Consider the following 20,484-nt stretch of genomic DNA (forward strand, 5'->3'; position numbering starts at 1 on the left):
GAGGGGGGGGGGGGAAATGGGGCCACCATCTCATTTGTATATCCAGATAGGAGCCCAGGGCCTCCCCACACTGTCCCCTGGCATGCTCGTGCAAATATGGAAATGAGAGTGTTGCTATGCAATACAAACACCTTGAACACACATTTTCTCCATCCCCCTTCACATTTTTCAAGGTCTTCTTACACAATGAGATGTGTGTCAGCCGTGGAGGATTCCAAGATAGATGTAAAGTGTTCCTGCCCTCAGAGAACCTGGGGAGCACAGACCATTATTACATTTAACCCGTGGTGTGGACCCTCAAAGGAAGCTCCTTGAAGACTCAAAGGAGTGAGCGCCATTGGGGTCTGGCCTCAGTGGGGGTAGAGGGTGACTGAGGATCAGCCAGGAGAAGGACCTTCCTTACAGGCAGAGACAAGAGCTGGAGAAAAAGTGGGGGAAGGGACGGGGTTGGGAGTGGGGACTCAGGAATTCATAGACCTTGATTTGCAGAGCATCCAAAGCAGTGAGAGCCTTGAACAACACTTAGCTGTGGGTGGTGTTGGGAAGGGCCCTCTGCCCTCTGCCCCTGGCCAAGAACTATGAGGTTCATCCTAACACAGGTCAGGGTGCTTCTCAGATACGGTTGGTGGCCTTTGTCTCAAAAAGGTGGACTCAGTTGGCAGAGTAGTCAATCAAATGAAGAAAGAGGCAGGTGGCAGGGAGACCTGTTAGGCGGTTGTCAGGTTAGGGGTCAAAAAAGAAGGATCGGAGAAGGGAATGTGGTGATGCCAGAGGCATTTCAGAGTAGAAATGAGGAATTGAAGTGCCAAGTCAGGTCCAGTAGGAAGGTGGGCAGAGCAGGAAAGATAACAGGCTGGCTTATCTGTGCAGTCAAATGATCCTACTATCAGATGTGAGGCTCCCAAGATCACAACCCTCCTCTGTGACAAGGTTCTCCCCCACTGAGGTAACAGCTTACCCTTAAAAGCATTAACTCAGAGCAGCCAGTAGGGGGAGCTATGGGCATTTCCTTCCTTTCTCATCAGTATCAGAAAGTTCAGCCAGGGCATCATCACTCTGTTCCAAGGGCCTAAGGCAGCCCTTGTTACATTGTTTCGAAGTCTTTATATAAAGGACTTAGTGTCTACAGGCTGCTCTGGGATTCAACAAACTTGGAACTGCTCAGATCTTTTCTATGCCGGTAGCTGGCTGGAGAAGATCTGGAAGACTGGAAGGGATTTTGTAGAGCATCTTGGCCGGGATGCCAGGAGGAAGAGAAGGCTTAGCAAGCTCATTGAGTTCGCTTTTTTTTTTTTTTTTTTTTTTTAATTTGCAAGGTCACACACAGTTGATATCACTATGACCTTTGGGTTTCTCAGAACACAAGCTACCTTAGAAAATTCTTAAAGAACGCAGCTTGTCTTTGGCCATCATTTTGTCTGAGCTACTGGAACAAGAGTAGCATAAAGAGGAGGTGGGAGAGTAAGTGTGGATGGCAGTAAACATGGGAACAGGGCTCTGTGGAGGTGGACACAGCAACACTCAAACCCCCATTATCACTACCTTTAATGTCTCCATACCCCAGTAAATCTGAGAATACATTCCCCCGGGGCTCCTAAAGGGTGAGGTGAGGTGATGTGTACAGGCCATGTAGGGAGGCTGCCAAGGTGATACATGCGGGCTGTACAGAAATGCAGCCAAGGTGATGCATGCTGACTGAGCAGGGATGCAAGATGAATGCAGACTGAGCAGGGATGCAGCCAAGGTGATACATGCAGACTGAGCAGGGGTGCAGCCAAGATAGTGTGTGCAGACTGTGGAGGAATGCAGCCAAGGTGGTGCATGCAGGCTGTACAGGAATGCAGCCAAAGTGATGAATGCAGACTGAGCAGGGGTGCAGCCAAGGTGATACGTGCAGGCTGTGCAGGGATGCAGCCAAACCTCACAGCTACTAGTCTTTCTTTTAGATTTATTTATTTATTTTGTGTATATGAGTGCTCTATCTGCATTTGTGCCTTTATGCCAGAAGAGGGCATCAGATTCCACTATAGGTGGTTGTGAGCCACCATTTGGTTGCTGGGAATTGAACTTAGGACCTCTTGAAGAGCAGTCAGTGCTCTTAGCCACCGAGCCATCTCTCCAGCCCCATTACTATTATTTTTAGCAATATTTTTATCATCAAAGTTTTAGAGTCTTTCGTTCTGCTTGCTCCCTCTGGGCTTCTGGCTAAGAAGCATCTTCTCCATCCTCTGCCTCCCCTACCCCTCACAGGCTTGGGCTCATGCTTCTGACTCCCATGACATCTCTGCATATTACAACCAAGGAAGACTTCCATGTTTAGCACAATGACCAGTTCCTAGGTCGCTATCATAAGTAGAAACTGTGACACTGGGGGGCAGGGGTGAACGAAGCATGAAACAAGCAGATGCGTGGTGCTGGGCCCCATTTGATTTCTGGCCTCAGCCACACTCCAGTAAAGATGGCATTGTACAGGGCTGCAGAGATGACTCAGTGATTAAGAGCATTTGCTCCTCTTCCAAAGGACCCAGGTTCAGTTCCAGCACCCACCCATATGGCCGCTCATAGCTGTCTATAACTCCAGTTCCAGGGGATCCAGTTTCAGGGAACCCAATGGCCTCTTTTGGCTTCCTCAGGCACCAAACATGCATGTGGTGCCAGATCTATACAAGCAAAAGACCCATACACATAAAATAAAAGGAAGGGGGTGGGGAAGATGGAGTCATATTCTGGGGGTGTGGCATCATGGTGGTGTCATAAACTGTCAGTTGGGTCAAAGACCGACACTCATACCAAAGGGAACTAAGATCCAGAAATCCCAATCATGAGTTTGTGGCTGGGGTGGGAAGAACATAGGAGTTTGCCTGGAGTCTTTCCAGTAGTAGAACAAGTGGCCAACAGTTGAGACAAATCACATTGGGAGACATCACCCAGACACAAAACTAATGAGACTCGGTGACAGAATGGTTGGGAGTGCCTAGGAGAGGAACCTGAGAGGACTGGGAAGGGGTGGCCACAGTCCCTAGTTTTTGTCCCAGGTATGGCTCTTTCTTTATAGAATGAGGCAGAGGTGAGACCAAACAACGCCAGCTAAGAGGGGTAGGAAAAGTGCCTCCTGGCCTCCCAGGCCTGCAAGTGTGTCCAGGAGTTCTTTGTGGCTCTCAAAAGCCCCTCCCCTCTGTTTACGTGTTCGTCACATTCTTCACCTGCTTCTCCAGCCCACAAATATTTATTGAGCACATCTCACATGCAAAGCAATGTTCTAGGTCTTGTGGCCAATAAAAATGTACTGAAGCAATCATATTATGATACAAAGCTGGCATGGGGGAAGATCCAGGGGAGACTGGAAGGGAGTTTAGTTACTAGACAGCATCTGGAAAGGAAGTAGGGGTGACCCATTGCCAGAACAAGGGTTGGTTAAAAAAGCATAAAACATTAGATGGAGAAAGCCCGCCAACTCAGAAAAGCAGGCATGGAGCCTGGCCTGGAGAACAAAGACTGGCAGCGAGCACTGGGCATTGCTTCCGACATGGAGGGAAGCTTTAAGCTGGGGAATGACGAAGTCCAGTGGTGCACTGAGATGCTAAAGGCCTGGATCTGTGCTTAGACTGAGTCTCGGGGGTAGCTTATGATTTGGGGTATCTCTAGAGGTCCCTGCTCCCCCAAGGGCCCCTTCCTCAAAGCATAGGAGAATTTATCGACTCAGAAAGGAGGCTTGCAGTCCTCCAGCTCTGTCCCCACCCTTGCCACTCCTAATGTAACCCCACCCAGAGGTGCCCCAATGAGACATCTCTGAAGCCCTGCACAATGTCAAACAGTGCTCTCCAACATAGACTTGGCCTGCAGACAGGCACAGCCAGTTAGAAGAGCAGAGACTTGGTCTGGGGAGATGGCTCAGTAGATGAAGCACTTGCTATACAAGTGAGCCAATCTCAGTTCAAATCCCCAGCACCCATATACAAAGCTGGTGTGGCTGCATGTGCCTGGAACCTCAGTGTTGTGGGGAGAAGAGACAGGAGGATCGCTGGGGTTTGCTGCCCACTAGCCTAACTCTAGGTCCAGTGAGAGACTGCCTCAGCAGGACACCTGATGTTCTTGTCTGGCTTACACGCACACACACAGGCATGCACATACATATACAGCAGTGTGCACACATACACCCATACACACAGAGAAAGAAAGAAGAAACAGACTCTCGGGACCTGTACCAGACCACAGAGCCAGCCAGCAGCTCCATTTAACAATGCAGGGGTGATTTATTTGCAGGCTTGTATGGAACTCTATGTGTGAGACAAGCTGGACATTGAGGCATGGGCTCTGAGATCAAAGTGGCCAGTCACTCTGTATTTATAGGCGTGGGGACTCCTCCCTAGTGATAGCCAAGGACCCTTGCGCTAAGTGTGAGGTGGAGAGCAGAGATTTGAGGTGCAGGAAAGATGAAAAGGGAAGCTTACACACACACACACACACACACACACACACACACACACCGTATCAACTGTGTCGTGTGTCTGTACCCTTGACCTGTTGTTCAGTTTTCTGGAACGTCCCTTACCCTCTTCCTTTCTCTTTTAATTCTCAGCCCTGGGGTCAACTCCTAAGAGCCCAGCCGTCATTCAGACAAGATTAAGTGTCTTTCCTGTGTTCCATACTCCTCCACACCAGCAAGCCAGAGCCACACAAATGTGTTCCTACCCTAACTAAACTGTAAAGTTAAGAGCAGCGACCAGATCTCACTTTCTGTGTACCCCAGGAACAGCTGGCCTGTGGCCGGTACTGTTGAGGGTCACTGCTGCTGGGATGAAACACCGTGACCATAAAGCAAGTTGGCGAAGAAAGGGTTTATTTGACTTACACTTCCACATCACTCACTGTTCATCACCAAAGGAAGTCAGGAACTCAAACAGGGCAGGAACCTGGAGGCAGGAGCTGATGCACAGGCTGTGGGGGCTGCTTACTGGCTTGCTCTCCCTGGCTCGCTCAACCTGCTTTCTTATGTCACCCAGAGCCACCAGCTCAGAGATAGCACCACCCGCATTGGGCGGGGCCTTCCCATATCAATCACCAGTTAAGAAAACGATCTACAGCCAGATCTTATGGAAGCATCTTCTCAACTGAGTTCCCCTTCCGATGACTCTAGCCTGTGTCAAGTTGACATAAAGCTAGCCAGCACAGGTACCCAGTGCAGACTTACTAAATAGATGAATACTGGTCAAACATAAATAAGTGAATCTCCAGGGGACACAGCAAGTGCTAATTAGCTGCTTACCATTCTGTGTTGCTCACCAGTAGCACGGGGCTGAAGGCAAGAGTCTTTTGTTGCACATAAGGACTTAATAAATGTCCTAGTCGGGCATTGGTGGCATTAATAAATGTCCTAGTCGGACATTGGTGACACACGCCTTTCATCCCAGCACTCAGGAAGCAGAGGCAGGCAGATCACTGTGAGTTTGAGGCCAGCCTGGTCTATAAAGAGAGTTCCAGGGCAGAACCAGGGCTGTTACAATGGGGTAGGAGGGAACAGATATCCTTTAGTTTCAACAAATAAATGAATGTGTGAGAAGAGGATTGCACAGTACTTAAGAGTGCTGTTGAGGTGAACACCCTGGCTCTGTTACTTGCTGTGTATTTCAGGCCACTTACATAACCTCTCTGGTGCCTAGTTTATTTCTCTGTAAAATCATGGTTATAGGGTTTGGGGGTGTAGTACAGTGGCAGAGCACGTGCTTAGCTCTCCTAAGACCCTGGGTTCGATTTCCAGAACCATCACTGAGTGATGGTATAGAGTCCATAGGGTTAGAGTGTTAAGCACATTAAAGCATATTCAGAGCTCCTAGGGAAGCATTGTTGTGGATATTTGAAAGGAAAGAGCACAGGTGGGTAGGAAAGGTGCTAAGCCCCCAGAAATTGAGTTAGCTGGTACCTTGAAAGGCTGGGCAATGAGCAGGACAGAGACTCACTGCCATGCAGGATCCAAAGACTAACCTAGGTCCAGGTTCCTGGTCCTCAAGCCCAGCAGGGCACACCCTGCACCCACCAATAGGTCCAGGTTCCTAGTCCTCAAGCCCAGGAGGGCACACCCTGCGTCCACCAAGTCCTTGTCCATCACACTCACTGCCTTCCCTTCTTTTCCAAAGGAAAATGTCTCCCTGATCAAGGAGATTAATGAGCTCCGCAGGGAGCTGAAGTTGACCCGCTCCCAAATCTATGACCTTGAATCAGCACTGAAACTGTCCAAGAAAACTCGACCACAAGAAGTCCCAGAGACAGGTAATGCCACTGGGAGTTGGGCACTGAGACCAAGGACCGATGGTGGCCATGAGCAGGGCTCCCTTTGGCTTCTTTCAGGATCAGCTCACATCCACCGGTGGCATTTCAGAGCCCCTCTGTGGCACACACCGCCGCTCCAGAGGATCTGTGAGGCCCTGCCTGCAGCCATGCTCTCTCTCACAGGCCACAGGCACCTGTCTGAAGTCCTCGGGGTTAGCTATAATTCAGAACTCAGAATCTTGCAGGATTTGGAAAGAACATGCTGTATATTATGTAACATCCCCACGGGGTCTGGGGCAGTGCCCTGAAATCAAACACATTAGTATTCTGCAGCGACATGTGAATATTCAAACCGAGCTTCATGAATTTAAAGCAGTGTTCCATTTTTAAATCTTTTTTTTTTTTTTTTTTTACATTTTAGAATTGTGGGTAAGGGACCTGTCCAATTAAAAGGAAGACAAAAAGATGAGAAATTATTTAAAGACAGGGGAATTACGTAAGACATGTTCAATAGGTTCATGGCTGCAATGACACGTTAAAGGGCCTCTGAGCATCTGGTGGCCAGGGCGAAAAGAGAAACGGTATGCTAGTGCATCCTCACTCTTGGAGACTGAGATGGGAGCATTCCATGAGCTCAAGGCCAGCCTGGGCTACAGCATGAGACGCTGTCTCAAAAAACGGGGGGGTAGTTTACATAATTCTCCTTGAATGGCAGAAAGAAGGGGTTTAGATTGTTTGCTTTATCTCCTGGGAAAACAAACTTTTTCCTGACGCTAGACTCCATGAGAAAGGTATCACGCAGCTCTCTAAGAAAGGAATGTTGACTAAAAGCCTCCAGCCTCCACAGACTTCCAGGCAATAAAGCTGTTCCCTAAGTCATCTTTGTACCTGATCATGAGTGCAAACCAAGACTATAAAGTGTCTCTATGAAGAGCGAGCCAGTGGAGCTGCACACCACTGTGTTCTGACAGCTGGTATTCGGGAATAAAGATCCGAGGAGCTGAAGCATCCCAGAGCAAATGCCTTGGGATTTCCGATGTCACAGGCACCCTCTCTGCTCTTTCTGCAATCTGTGTAGCAGCCCTGTGCTCCATGACTATGTGAGGTCTATGATAAACTATACATATGATTGTGGTACTGTGTCCTCGTGGGTACTATCCAATGTTCTCACAAAGATGAGATCGCCTAGTGACTCACAGCTTCTGGAACACATGTATCCCTGTCATTAATGATTATGTTTGTATGTATGTATACGATTGTATTGTATTATGGTCCTTTTAGGTAAGTATAACAGTTGGGCCTGGAGTAAATCCTCTGAGTGGTACCCAAAGTCACCATCTTCAGTTCTCATCATGGATATGAGAACACAGCACATGGCCTAAAGTGTGCGCTGCAGATTTCTAAGGGCAGAAATCACTTTCTTTGGGGGGATAAAGCACAGACACACCTGTGAACAACTGCAAAACTTCTTTTTAAAATGTTACAAACCTCGTCTGGTGTGGTGATGCACACCTTTAATTCCAGCACTGAGAAGGCAGAGGCAGTTAATAGTTAATCTCTGTGAGTTCAAGAATGAGTTCCAGGACAGCCAGGGATACATAGTAAGACCCTGTCTCAAAAAAAAAAAAAAAAAAAAAAAAAAAGGAAGGAAGGAAAAGAAAGATAGAAAGAAAGGAAGAAGAAAAGAAAGGAAGAAGAAAAAGAAGAGCACAAACAGTACTGTGTCTAATGGCACACATCTGTAATCCCAGCACTTGAAGGGGCAGGAACACAAGGGTTTACTCCAATAAGAGGTGAGTGCAGGCAGGAAGACAGGAAGATCCCTGGGGATTGCTGGCTACCAGCCTAGCTAAAGAACAACCATCCCCAGGTCTGGTGAGTGCCTTCTCAAGGGGCTGGGTGGAGACTCATTAGAGGAAGACATGAGGCGGCCTTCCTGTGGCCTAGTCATGCGCACCATATGTACACCACAGAAAGAAAGAGGCTGGGTTTGGGGGTGGGAAAAAGGATTAGAGAGGAGAGCAGGGAAGGGAAGTGGGGGGAAAATACTACAAATTCACAAAGCATTCTGAAAACTCCTTAGTTGGGACACCTCAACCCCCCTCTTCCCCTCCCCTCCACTCACAGGCAGCTCTTTATGTTGTTAATAAGGAGATTTCCAGACATTTAACAAGCTGAGGGCAAAATCTAGTGAATTTGCACGAATACACTTCCCAACGCCAGGAAGCATCAATTCCTGCCACTCTTGTGTCTTCAATATCTGCCCTTTGTGTACCCCAACCTAACACTCACACCATGAACTGTTGGATAGCAAACCAGTCCTATTCTTCATCTGCTACAGCTTTATTCAAACAACATTCACTTGTGACAACTGGTGACAAGTAATACCAGTTGTTGACCTCAATCTTGCAAAGCCTAAGGCTGACCTTGGATTTTGAAATGCGCTCCTTTCCCAAGACAAGCCAGTGCAAAGTACTCATTCTTCAAGTTGCTTAGGGAGCTGCCCTCTTGGCAGGGGTTTGAGAATCCTTTGAACAAGAGAGCTCGTAATTCCCTAGCTACTAATTTAGTTTTAACAACATTTATCTTATTTTCAGATTTGCAAGACAATTAACTAACAGACCTAGCAGATACACCTGCTTGTTTTTCAATTACTAAAACCACTGTCACTAGAACATACAACTAAAGGTGGCTATTAAAAGCCAACTAAGGTGGCCTAAATGTGTTCTGAGAACAGAGCACAGAAAGAAAGCTGGGAAGGGGGTGGGTGAGTGTCCCTGACTTTCTAGGCCCAGGGAACTAAGCTGAAAATGAAGACCGCAGAAAAAAGCTAGCATATGCTAAAGTCTCTCAAAACGGCAAACTATAGGATAAAAACCAATGCAGGCTATGAAAAGTCAGGCTCTTAAAGTGGACCCACAAGATGGTCAAAGGACTGACTTGAGTTGGGTCTTTAGGACTCGAATGGCGGAAACAGAGAATTGACCCCAACCTCTGTTGTGTGTGGTGGCATGCATGGAAACACACACACACACACACACACACACACACACACACGAGCGGAGGAAGCACTGCGTAAGTGAAGTCCCGAGTGAGTATGTGCTATTGACATGGGTATCTCATGGACCATGTCAAGGGCTGTGTCCATGTAGACAGTGGCCCAAAGCCTCAGGTCCATGGGAAATGACAAAACCTTCCCTCCTGGGAACAGTGTGTGAAAAAAAAAATCCATCCACTGTAGTTTTCTTATTTCTAGCCCCACCCGAATATTCACAACCTGAAGACTGCTCCCTACAGAGACTACCTCCTTGTTGAGCTGTAGCTAATAATTCACCTCTCTGTTCAACTGTACAGTAAACACCTGAGCTTCCGGGGTGGTTGTGGCTTGCTTCTCCATCAGACAGTCCAGCCACGCCCCATTCTAGCTTTTCTTTGTCTGTCTGTCCTTTCTTCAGTCCTTGCCTCCCCAGATCAAGTCGCTGGAGCTGTGCAGCACTCAACATACAGACACATGTGCACACATACAGACACATGTGCACACATACAGACACATGTGTACACATACAGACACATGTGCACACATACAGACACATGCGTACACATACAGACACATGTGCACACATACAGACACATGTGTACACATACTGACACATGTGCACACATACAGACACATGTGCACAATACAGACACATGTGCACACATGCAGACACATGTTCACATATGCAGACACATGTGCACACGTGCAGACACATGTGCACACGTGCAGACACATGTGTACACATACAGACACATGTGCACAATACAGACACATGTGCACACACAGACACATGTGCACACATACAGACACATGTGCACACATACAGACACATGTGCACACATACAGACACATGTGCACACATACAAAGATATAAATAGACAAGCAAAATATAACAGAAGGATTCAATGCCTTATACATTTAAGGAAATAAAAAAAAGAATTTATATTTTTATTTTATTTTATTTTGGTTTTTTTGAGACAGGGTTTCTCTGACAGACAGCCCTGACTGTCCAGGAACTTGCTCTATAGCCCAGGCTGGCCTTGAACTCAGAGATCCTGCCTCCCAAGTGCTGTGATTAAAGGCCTGTGCCACCATCGTCCAGCTTTGATTTTTTTTTTTAATAAAACAAGAGTCTTCTAAAATTTTACAGGCAAATTATATTTGAAACCACAGATAGTTAGTATTTATTATTTGAGAACTATAATTATTACAATTAGAAACTCAATTGAACAAATCAAGTCATAAGATAGACACACCCAGCTGAAGGGAGACTATGTGAACTAAAAGAATGAAGATGGTGGCCAGGTTTCAGCCCAGAGGTACGAGATACACTGAAGCCGGAATGAAATGGAATAAGTCGGCAGCGGTCTAAGTGGAGTCCTCAGAAGATGGGTGTTACCACAAGGAGTAACCAAGTTTTTCCGAGTCAATGAAAGATGAGGGCCATCAGCTCCAGGAATCCTAACGGTTCCCGAAAGTATAATTAGCAGCAAACCCACGTCAAAGCCACAGAACACCCAAGACAAGGGGTGAAGTGCAGCTGGGAGAAGAGCAAGGGCCGAAACACAGGAGTAACAGTACCAGGCGACATGTGACTTCTCAGTGGCAGCAGTGAGAGCCAGCAATGGTGACACAATCCTTTCAGAGTGCTGAAGCATGGTGGCCGCCCTCTAGCTATGTATCACCAGGGAAACGAAGGCATACCGTAGACCTCTGGCACCGGTGATGATCCTAACACAGGACCACGGTAGCTGAGCTGTGGAGCCAGACAGAGAATCTGAACTGAAATACTGGGCAGAAGCTTCGAAGCCAGAGGGTCTGGAACGGAACATCCTATGTCTCTCATGTTTCACTGCAAAAGAGAACCACGTTGTGCGTCAGGCAAGTGTGCACCACAGAGTGCATGTAGATGGCAGGGCAAGAGGACAACTCGGTTATCAGTTCTCACCCTTTGTGTGAGACAGGGAGACTTGTCTTACACACACACACACACACACACACACACACACACACTGTGTGTGCCAGGCTAGCTCTCCAGGACTCTCCTGTCTCTAGTCTCATTTCCTTGTACTTCTGAGTTTACACACACACACACACACACACACACACACACACACACTACCATATTGTGCTTCATGCATGTTCTGGAGATTCTACTTCAGCCATCTCTACTTTGCAGTCTTTGTGTTATATAAGCATATTCAACTTTTTAGAAACTAGAGGGATGATAGAAAGGAGGGCGGGGGAGAATGAAAGAGGAAACCTTCCAAACCGATAAAGGGAAAATAGACCAAATTTGAAAAGAAATTAAAGAAACATGATACAGAGCCTAGAAAGGAGGAGGGAGTAAGTCCAACTGCATCCCTGACCACTTTCTTTTCTTCCATCCTTTGAAGTCAGATTGGGGCTGAGAATATAGCTCGGTTGTGAATCTTTACCATATGTATATGGCCCCGGGGTTCAGTCCACAACACTGAGATAACCATAGTGGTGACAATAATAAGTTAATTGTTTAAATAAATCTATCTGTCTATAGAAGGAAGCCTGGGAGCAGCAGAGAGGGACACTGAGCAGATCTGGAAGGTGACATGTTCTGAGGCTGGGGATGTGAGGACAGGGGTAGAAGGACCCTCACGGCAAGAGCTGACTTCTCAACAGCCGTGGAAGAGGCAGAGGTTTAAACACCAAAGAAGGGGGCCCCTGTAAGACTGAGCCACACACAGTATGGCAACCAGGCAGAAAGAATGGAAAGAGACCAGTGTGGGTGATGGGAAGAAACAGGAAAAGCACAACCCAGGCCCTGGAGACACTCACAAGCCAGAATGGGAAACAGACCAGGAGACATGACAGAAGCCCCACATAGTGTCCTCTGGGCCATCTTCCACATGTTGCACCCCTAGGAACATTCCTGGGGCAATATGACCCAAGCCAGACATGTTTCAGAAGGTGACTGCTCTAGATCAGCCGCCAGCCTGGAGCTGTGGTCTGGTGGCCCTTCCTTGTGTCTGGGGAGAGCCAGACACTACCCACCTCTGAGGTCCAGTGACTTCACTCAGTGATTAGACATCCTAGAGGGTCTTAAAATTACAGTTTGGAGAAAGATCCTTAGAACACATAGAGAGGCGCTGTGGAAAGGATGTGCCCGTCCTGTGGTGACCAGTTGTCCTGAGGCGGCCAGTCCTGTGGCGGCCAGTCCTGAGGCGGCAGAAGAGAATGTCAGTGTCAGCAGAAACCAAATGCCTCCAGGACAGTGGCTTCACTGGCACCTGCATCCCCCAGGAAGCCAGATGGTGACTGGATAAGGAGCTGCCTGTGAAGGCTGCTGGGAGGAACCTGGAGACAGGAGCTGATGCAAAGGTCATGCCCCTGAGGGCAGTAGTTACCAGAAACAACTCGGTGTCAGGAAGACAAAGGGTTGATACCTAGGGAGAAAAAACACTAGGGGATCAGGAGCCTTGAGACTGCAGAAAAGGAAGTCTAGAAGGAAAGGCAGAAGGAAAGGGACTGGACCTAGGAAGAGCAAGATAAACCAGTTTGCTCTTTAAATGCTGGCCCCATCACAGCCATCAGAGGCCGGGACAGGGCTGATCACTGGCCACTGCTGACTAGTCCCCTGAGGAAACTGTCTCTCCCTTAGCCTCCAATGTCTGTTCTTTCCTAGTTTCCCCTTTAGAGCTACAGGAAAGGGCTGGCGGTAGGAAGAGGTGACAGACAGTACCAATTGTTTGTTTGTTTATTTATTTATTAAAAATTTCCACCTCTTCCTCCCTTTTCCCTACCCCTCCCCAAGTACCAATTGTTAACAAGATGGATGAAGGGAGAATGGAGTCAGAGTTCAGATGTGCTGCTGTGGGGAATGGCAGTTTGCAGGCCATACAATCAGCTGGAGCCACAGCATTGAAAGTGGCGTGTTACTTTTCTCAGTAGTGCACGGCAAGCCAGACATAGATGGGGAGACCCTGAAGGTTGGGCTGTCTCGGGTGTGGGTTGGGCAGGATGGAGGAAACAGAAGAACAAACCAGTTAGAAAACTAGGGGTGGAGGTGTCAAGAAAACGGAGGGGGAAAAGTGGGTCTAAGTGGCCAGAGAAGAACGTGAATGTAGGAGCCCATCTCATGGGTAGAAGGGAATTAAAGGAAGACACAGTTTGTACAGGATGAAAATGCTGTACAAACAGCGAAGGACTCTGTGGTTAGAGACGGGAGCCCTGGCATGGGAGATGGAGAGCAGAGGGGACCCTGGGTGGTTAAGAAAGGTGACATGGCATGGAGGCCAAGATTACTGCCAGGAGTCCAGCCCTTTGAGGCCCAGGCCTGAGATAAGCCATAGTCTCTCTAAGCCATAAGTCCAGGTAGTGGCAAACCCCATGACAGGGACGATGGCAAGATCCAAGGTGCAGGAAGCATTAGCAGGTGCCACACAAAAGGAGGAGAGGAGTCTGTATCCAGAAGCACCATCTTTACCAGAAGCTCAGATTTCAGCGTTGTCCCCAGGGGAGTTGCCCTTGACCTCGGTGAGGCACATGGGCATGGGCAGGTCAGACTTGCCGCGTGGACGCAGGCTGTGTCTCCCCGTGTGAATGCTCCGTGGGTGTTTGTAGCGGGTAGAGACTGGAGTAGAGACTGCAGTAGTATAGTACTAGGCAGCAGTGACCCTGCTTTGTCCCTTACAGCGCTCACCAAGGACATGGCCAGCGTCGGTCCTACTATGAGACTGAGTGAACAGGAGGAAACCGGGAGAATCATCGAGATGCAGCGCCTGGAAATCCGCCGCCTCAGAGACCAGATCCAAGAGCAGGAGCAGGTCCCCGGCTTCCACACCGTCGCTGGAGTTCGGCTCCCTTCCCTCATCGATTCAGATGTGGATTTTGAAGTGCACACCAAGTGACCTCTGGTGAGCAGCCACAGCTGGAAGCACCATGTGTCTGTCACCAGGCCAGGCGTCTACCTGAGTCCTATCAACCTCTTTCATCTGGAGAGCTGGGGTCAGAATAAAGCAGGGTGAGAATAAAGGTGTTTGCTCACAGCCTTGTCCAACGTCTGCTGAGGGTGGGGCCATACGGGAAGGGGTGAGAAGAGTCTGAGGACTGGGGACTGTAGAATCTCCAGGCCATTGTCCTTGGCTCCTGTGCAGGAACTGGGCAATCTGCATTGCAGACATGGCAAGACCCAGGGCCCGCAAGACAGGGCCGTCTGTTCACATCTTAAGTAGCTCACCTGCAGCTTCTCCCCTGTCTTTCACCTCTCCCAGCCAAGTCAGAACCAAACAGGGTCTCCTCTGGTTTCTTCTTCCTCATGAACTACAACAAGGGACTTCCTGTCTTTTCTTCTCAGTCTTTTTAGTTCTCTACATCCGGCCTTCCAAGCTGCTAGACCTACCTGCTGGGTGGCCCTGATTCTCTGGGTGCTACCTCTCAGATTTTTCCCCCACACACTCCACTTTTCCTGTCTTGACTTCATGGGGAGGCAGAAAGCCCTCCTTCATACCAATTACCTTCTCCTCGAGGTCTCTTCTGCTGGTTGACCCCTCCCTGGCAGACTGAACCTGGCAGTCATTCCCATCCCCCACAGCAGCTGTAGAGGCCGAGCCAGTCACCCACTGGCACATGAACTCAGCTCTTGCTCTGCTGGTGGCAGTCCATCCTTGAGCTCTGGGGACTCATTCAGTGAGTATGACAGCCAGTGGCTTTGGGAGGAGCTTGTCATCCTCGTGTAGGAGCCTCAGAATCGCTCTTTTTCTCTGTGCTTCCGACATCCAGGGTACACCACTCCCCCACGCACACACAAGTCTTCTAGGATCTCAGCATCAGTTACGGCCGGACAGTGTACATTGCTCCGATCTCAGATGCGCCTTCTCTGCCACCCTGTCCTCTTAAGACAGAAACTCCACCTCACAGTGCCTTGGCATCAACGTCCACCTTTCTCCACTGTTTCCACAAAGCACGAGCAACCATGTCCTTACTCACCAGCTGTTCCCAAGAGGTCCTGAGGGGCACAGGCAGTCCCAGGAACAGCTGTATGATCAGGTAGCACCTCGTTACAGTTATTGCTCTGGGTTCAGAAAGGCAGGAGGACTGATATCTCAGGATCAGAAGTGGGGCTCATCTCATGGCTCTGTGCCCCCCAAGAGAGTGGTCATGCTTTGTTTCTGCCTGAAATGCAGCCATGAGTGGAGCCACGCTGGGAGGCATATTTATAAGGGCATAACCTTGCCGTGTGCCAGGCAGCAGGAGGGGCCAGCGTTACTGATTACCTGCTATGACTGGTAGGTTTACAAGAACTGGTATTTTATTGCTCATCTATTAAGTGTCACATGGTAGAACAGGGCAGGGGCATCTAGGCACACATTGTTATGCCCAAATCTGCCATCCCCACGAGCCGACAAGGAAACCAAGAATTTCGTATGTAAAAGCAAAGAGCCTTTATTTTAATCAAGTTTGTAAACTCGATCTCTCCGCATGTCCAACGTATTAGAATAACCGGAGAGCCCCGAGCTCAATTAGAATTGGGTTTTCTAGTAGTAAAGGTGGGGGTGAGGGGTTTCTGAGGTTTTAAGACCCCTGATTGGCTGCCTTTCGTCTAGGGTTTCCTGGTGACTGTGCACTGGCAGGTGTTTCTATATACAGTGCTTAGAATGCCAGTAATTTCCTTTGAATGGTCTGTTTTGGGGTGGGGGTCGGGTGATCTCAGCTTGTGGTTCCTTCTGCAGCCTCATCTTCAGGGTAAACTATTGAGACTCCAGTCTCCATTTAAATTCACTGATGACCGGAGTCCCAGGTGATAATGGTTGGAAGAAGTAAAGAACTTCCTTTGGGTGACCTGCCCAAACTTAGATTATCATGGCTGGCCCCAACACATATTAAGTGTATTAATGTAGTAAGTGTTAAAAGTAGTAAGTGGGGCTACGAGTTCTAGCAGAAGGCTACAGGTGCCTTTCTTTGGCTACAACTCCAGACAGCTTAAGCAAAGAGAGGGGAATTTGTCTCACAGGCTTTCTTTTGGCAGAGAAGCACCCAGGCCTCAAAAAGGAGGCTTGAGCCAGGGCTTGGGACACAGCTGGAGTCCATCCCCCTCTCTTGTCCAGTACCCTCCGTGCAAACAGGAATCCCATCACAAGTTCAACTGGCAGAAGGGCACTTTAACCACTGAGCCATCTCTCCAGCCCTCAGAAGGGAGGGCACTTTAATACTGATCCTCAGAATCTCCAAGCAGAAAGGAAATCTCCAGTTCATTTTTGTACTTTTTAAATTTACTCTCCGTGTGTGTGTGTGTGTGTGTGTGTGTGTGTGTGTGTGTGTGCGTGCGTGCGCGCGCGCGCGCATTGCTGAGCATAGGTGCTCATGGAATCCAGACAACCACATCAAAGCCTCTGGAACTGGAGTTGCAGGCGTTTGCGAGCCTTTTGTCCAGGACACCCCCATGAGTACAGCTGTGCTCACTGGCTTGGGCCAGCAGCTGGGCTCTTTGACTGTCAGCCTTCCCTGGGTACCAGAGTGTCATAAACCCTCACTGGGGATCCAGCTGCACCTCCCAACAGGTGTGTACAATTTTGGCCTAAGTAGATGGACTCTGGGATGGATGGGTAGGATTTACTGTATACAGGGGTTAGGACTAGGGAGAACAGTCCATCTATGCATCCATTGAAAGACCCCGGGAGTGGAGAGACTCTCACTCAAGTCTTGGGATAACATGACCCCCCCAGGAACTCACAAGAGGCCATCCTTGCTGCAATCACACAAGGTTTATTGACAGGAACCAGCACACTGGGGCCGAAACTCATTTCCCACGCAGGAGTAGAGGAGTTCGACCCCGAGTAGCTGGGAGAGGGGATGTTTAGGGGAAAAAACCACGTCCCAAAAGGAGTAGGGAGGGCGTCATTGGAAAATTCCAAAAATACCAGTGATAATCACAAAGGGGTAACTCCCCGTTTCTCAAGATTATTCTCAAGATTATAATCTAACTTTATGGTCATCTAGTTCCTGGAAGAGAGTCACTGAACCGGCTAACCTAGATTTTTGTTCTTCTCTCCCTGCTAGATTTTTGGCTCTACTCTTCCTGCTAGATTTTTGGCTCTATTCTTTCTGCTAGAGGGGCCTGGATTTATCCGGGTCTTGCACCATGAGGGAGTTGTCATCCGTTCTGGGTGCAGACTTTCCAGTGCGGCTGCTTTAAGGCCACTCCTGCTCACACCCATGATCTTCGCTGCTCTGTAAGGAAACACTATAAACTTACTGCTTCCCCAAAGTGAACCGCAATGGAATTGTACCTCAGCTTGTCCTTGAGACCTTCAGAGAGAGAGAGAGAGAGAGAGTCATTGTTTACTTCTCCCCCACAGAAGGAATTTTAGCAATCAAGCTGCTTGACATGTGTCCTGGGAACTGAACACAGGTCCTCTGCAAGGATAGTACGTGCTCTTGACCACTGAGCCATGTCCTCGGCCCCTCTAGCACAATCTTAAATTGCTCAAACAATGGGGAGACATGGGGGCCTAGCCTGAGTCTGGGGCTTACCTCTGTTCGGTCAACTGTAGACACAGCAGTGAGTCATAAAATAGAATCCTAGTTCCTAGAGCTCTTACCTGGAAGAGGATGAGCATCTAACTGGGACCTATGTCCCCCAAAATATGTCACCACGCAGAGGTATGGCTCCACTGATGCCCTACAGCTACCCTGTGGTATGTCCTTTTTTCCTCCTAGCCTTTCTGCCCAGAAGACGGGAACATTCGCTCCCAGCTCTCACTCCTGTGTCCCCTGCACAACACCTGGTTCGCAGAAAGGGTACAATAATTTTTTGCTGAATGAGTGGATTCTATCATTTAATTCCCCTCGTAACTATTCATTAAACCTTGTTATTTTCCAAAAGAAGAGAACCAAACCCACCAAGCATGCCCTGGTTGGATTTTTGGTGTTTTTCTTCCTTGTCAACATGGTGCAGCTAGAGTCATTGGAGAAGCAGAAATCTCAGTTGAGAAAATGTCCTCACTGATTGACTTGTAGGCAAGTCAACAGGGTGTCTCTTGATTGATGGTGTGGGAGGGCCCAGCACTCTGTGGGTGCTTCCATCCCTGGATCAGTGGTCCTAGTGTTAATTGCAGGCAGGCAAAGCAAGCCAGTAAGCAGCACTCCTCCATGGCCCCTGCATCAGCTCCTGCCTCCAGGTTCCTGCCCTGAGTTCCTTCAAGTGAGGGACTGTGATGTGGAAGAGTAAATGAAATAAACCCTTTCCTTCCCCAAAACTGCCTTTGGTCATGGTGTTTTAACATAGCAATAGAAACCCAGCAGGTTTTCTATTACCTAACTAGAGCTAGGATTCGATACTTCGAGATCAGCCTGGCTCCAAAACCATAATTCCACTCGGTTGGTTCAACAGCCATGCGGTGTACAGCTGTTGTTCTAGGAGCTGGAAGCACAGCAGTGGGAAAAGCAAAGCAAATCCTTCCTCGTCAAGGTCATCCTTCAGGAGGGAGAGCAACAGCAATGTGTACATGGGGGTGATAAGGGGAGGGACAGGGGAACAAAGGAAACAAGGGGGTGAGAAATGCTGGGGAAGATGGTGATGGGAAGACAGGGTGGCCAGGAACCTCTTCTGAGAAAGGGTTGGGCATGACTGACCTCAGGGTCCAACAGCCACCATCTCTGGGAGCTCAGCAGAGCCACTTCCAAAAGAACAGCCCAACTGAGCTTGTTGGCTGTTTACAGCTCCCCACAGGGAAGCAGAGAGGGTCTCTGGGTCCTCACCCGAGTATCAGCCACTCCAAACCACCTCTGTCCTAATTACATGTGACCTGGGGTGGGGGACTAGAGTGTATAGGCCGAGGAAGACTAACGAAGGGGATGGTGAGGGGTATGCACCAGAGAAGATGGCTCTGACAGGGGTTTAAGCCAACAGAAAGTCTTGATTAGCCGGCCACTGACTACACTGGGTGTTTGGGATTCTGGGATAGCCCTGAGCCTTTCTCAGGGTGAGCTTTTAAACACAAAAACCATGGTTCAGGGTTGACAGACATCAGTTAACAAGAACAGTTAACCAGAAGCAGAATCACAAAAGTCAAAAAGCAAGGTTAGTACTTTCAGAGACTTCCCCAAACCTATGGACTTTGGGGGATTAAGTCTCTGTTTTCATTTTGGCAGGTGGTGCTGTCTACCTACCGAGTTTCACAGCCTGAATGGTTCTTCCATCATGGAGTCAGTTGTGCTATGGTCTAAGGTCCTGTTACAGGGGACTCCATCTGTGAAGCTGTAGGGAAGACATCATCCCTGCACTGTCCAGTGCAGCCTTTTGTTGGGAAGCACCCACATTCTAGTAACTAACCCCTCACCTATGCTCTGGAAGTAATCCCAATAAATTCATTGGTTCCCAGAGTGAACTTTGGTGGAGTCAAATCATTGGGACCTCAGGAGAAGGGGCAGACATAGCTTTCTTCTCCCCTTGGGAATGGATTTTTAACAGCTGAAGGTGACATTTGAGCACATTCCTGGGATGGAGGGGGTCATCTGAAAGGAAGATGGAGACACCAATGAACACAGGTTCTGAGGCAGGGGGATGACATAAAGAGGGCCTCAAAGATCATGGAAGGACCCAGACTGCCCATGGGAGGGACTCAAGCGGGCAGTGACGTCACCATAACAGGCTCATTTCAGCCTCTGGCTGAGCACAGAGGAAGGTGGGGCCACCACAGAAGCTGGGAGATGGTCCTTCAGCTCGTCTCTTCTTCCCCTGCATTTTCCCCTCAGACCTACACCTCCTCCTGTGTGCCCACTGCCACCACTACCTCCCGACCTGCCATTTCTGCCCCGTGAGCTGCCCCCACAACCTCTGCTTTAGGAACAGGTGCAATACTAACTTTGAGTCGCTGACTTCCCCCACCAGTGTTTAAACTGAGAAAGCTCTAGGCTCTCTTTCTTCCTCTAGAGACTCCAAAGGGGAAAGAAAAGAGGAAAAAGATGCTCAGGGATTCCCTGGGGCCAGTTCTGTCTGGGACAGCTGAACATTGGGTCAGCATGAGACTAGACTTTCCTAGGGACCAGGATATTCCAAGTGTTCAGAGAAAATCCAGGCTGGCAAGCTCTACTCACCCCGGCCTGGTTCTTATAAAGGGGCACATTCATAATGCTTTGAAAAGTGGCAGGATTAATGACCGCAATGTCACACATGTCCCCCATTTTCAGCCTGGCCTGCAGCA

At 48.8% G+C, this 20,484-nt stretch overlaps 1 protein-coding gene and 2 long non-coding RNA genes across 8 annotated transcripts in view; 1 reads left to right on the forward strand and 2 right to left on the reverse strand.

Moving 5' to 3' along the window:
• Cfap57 (cilia and flagella associated protein 57) overlaps positions 1–14,328 on the forward strand; it is a 73,314-nt gene extending 58,986 nt beyond the window's left edge. For all 6 annotated transcript variants that reach the window (XM_087904669.1, XM_087904668.1, XM_087904671.1 and 3 more), the window contains 2 exons: positions 6,135–6,267; positions 13,976–14,328. In XM_087904669.1, the coding sequence (XP_087760795.1) occupies positions 6,135–6,267; positions 13,976–14,190 (348 nt within the window). In that variant the 3' untranslated portion in view covers positions 14,191–14,328. The remainder of the gene's footprint in view (positions 1–6,134; positions 6,268–13,975) is intronic.
• Positions 10,244–15,535, reverse strand: LOC146892330 (uncharacterized). The gene is made up of 2 exons (XR_015737506.1): positions 14,797–15,535; positions 10,244–11,156 (listed from the first exon to the last, which is right to left on the reverse strand). It is a non-coding gene; the product is annotated as an uncharacterized LOC146892330 (long non-coding RNA).
• Positions 15,536–17,042: 1,507 nt separating this feature from the next.
• On the reverse strand, positions 17,043–20,104 carry LOC148122700 (uncharacterized). Its single transcript, XR_015737511.1, has 3 exons — positions 19,621–20,104; positions 19,451–19,538; positions 17,043–17,587 (listed from the first exon to the last, which is right to left on the reverse strand). It is a non-coding gene; the product is annotated as an uncharacterized LOC148122700 (long non-coding RNA).
• Positions 20,105–20,484: the final 380 nt, after the last annotated feature.

This window comes from Myodes glareolus, chromosome 3, assembly GCF_982192425.1.
Source record: "Myodes glareolus chromosome 3, mMyoGla1.1, whole genome shotgun sequence".
In the NCBI taxonomy this organism is placed as follows: Eukaryota; Metazoa; Chordata; class Mammalia; order Rodentia; family Cricetidae; genus Myodes; species Myodes glareolus.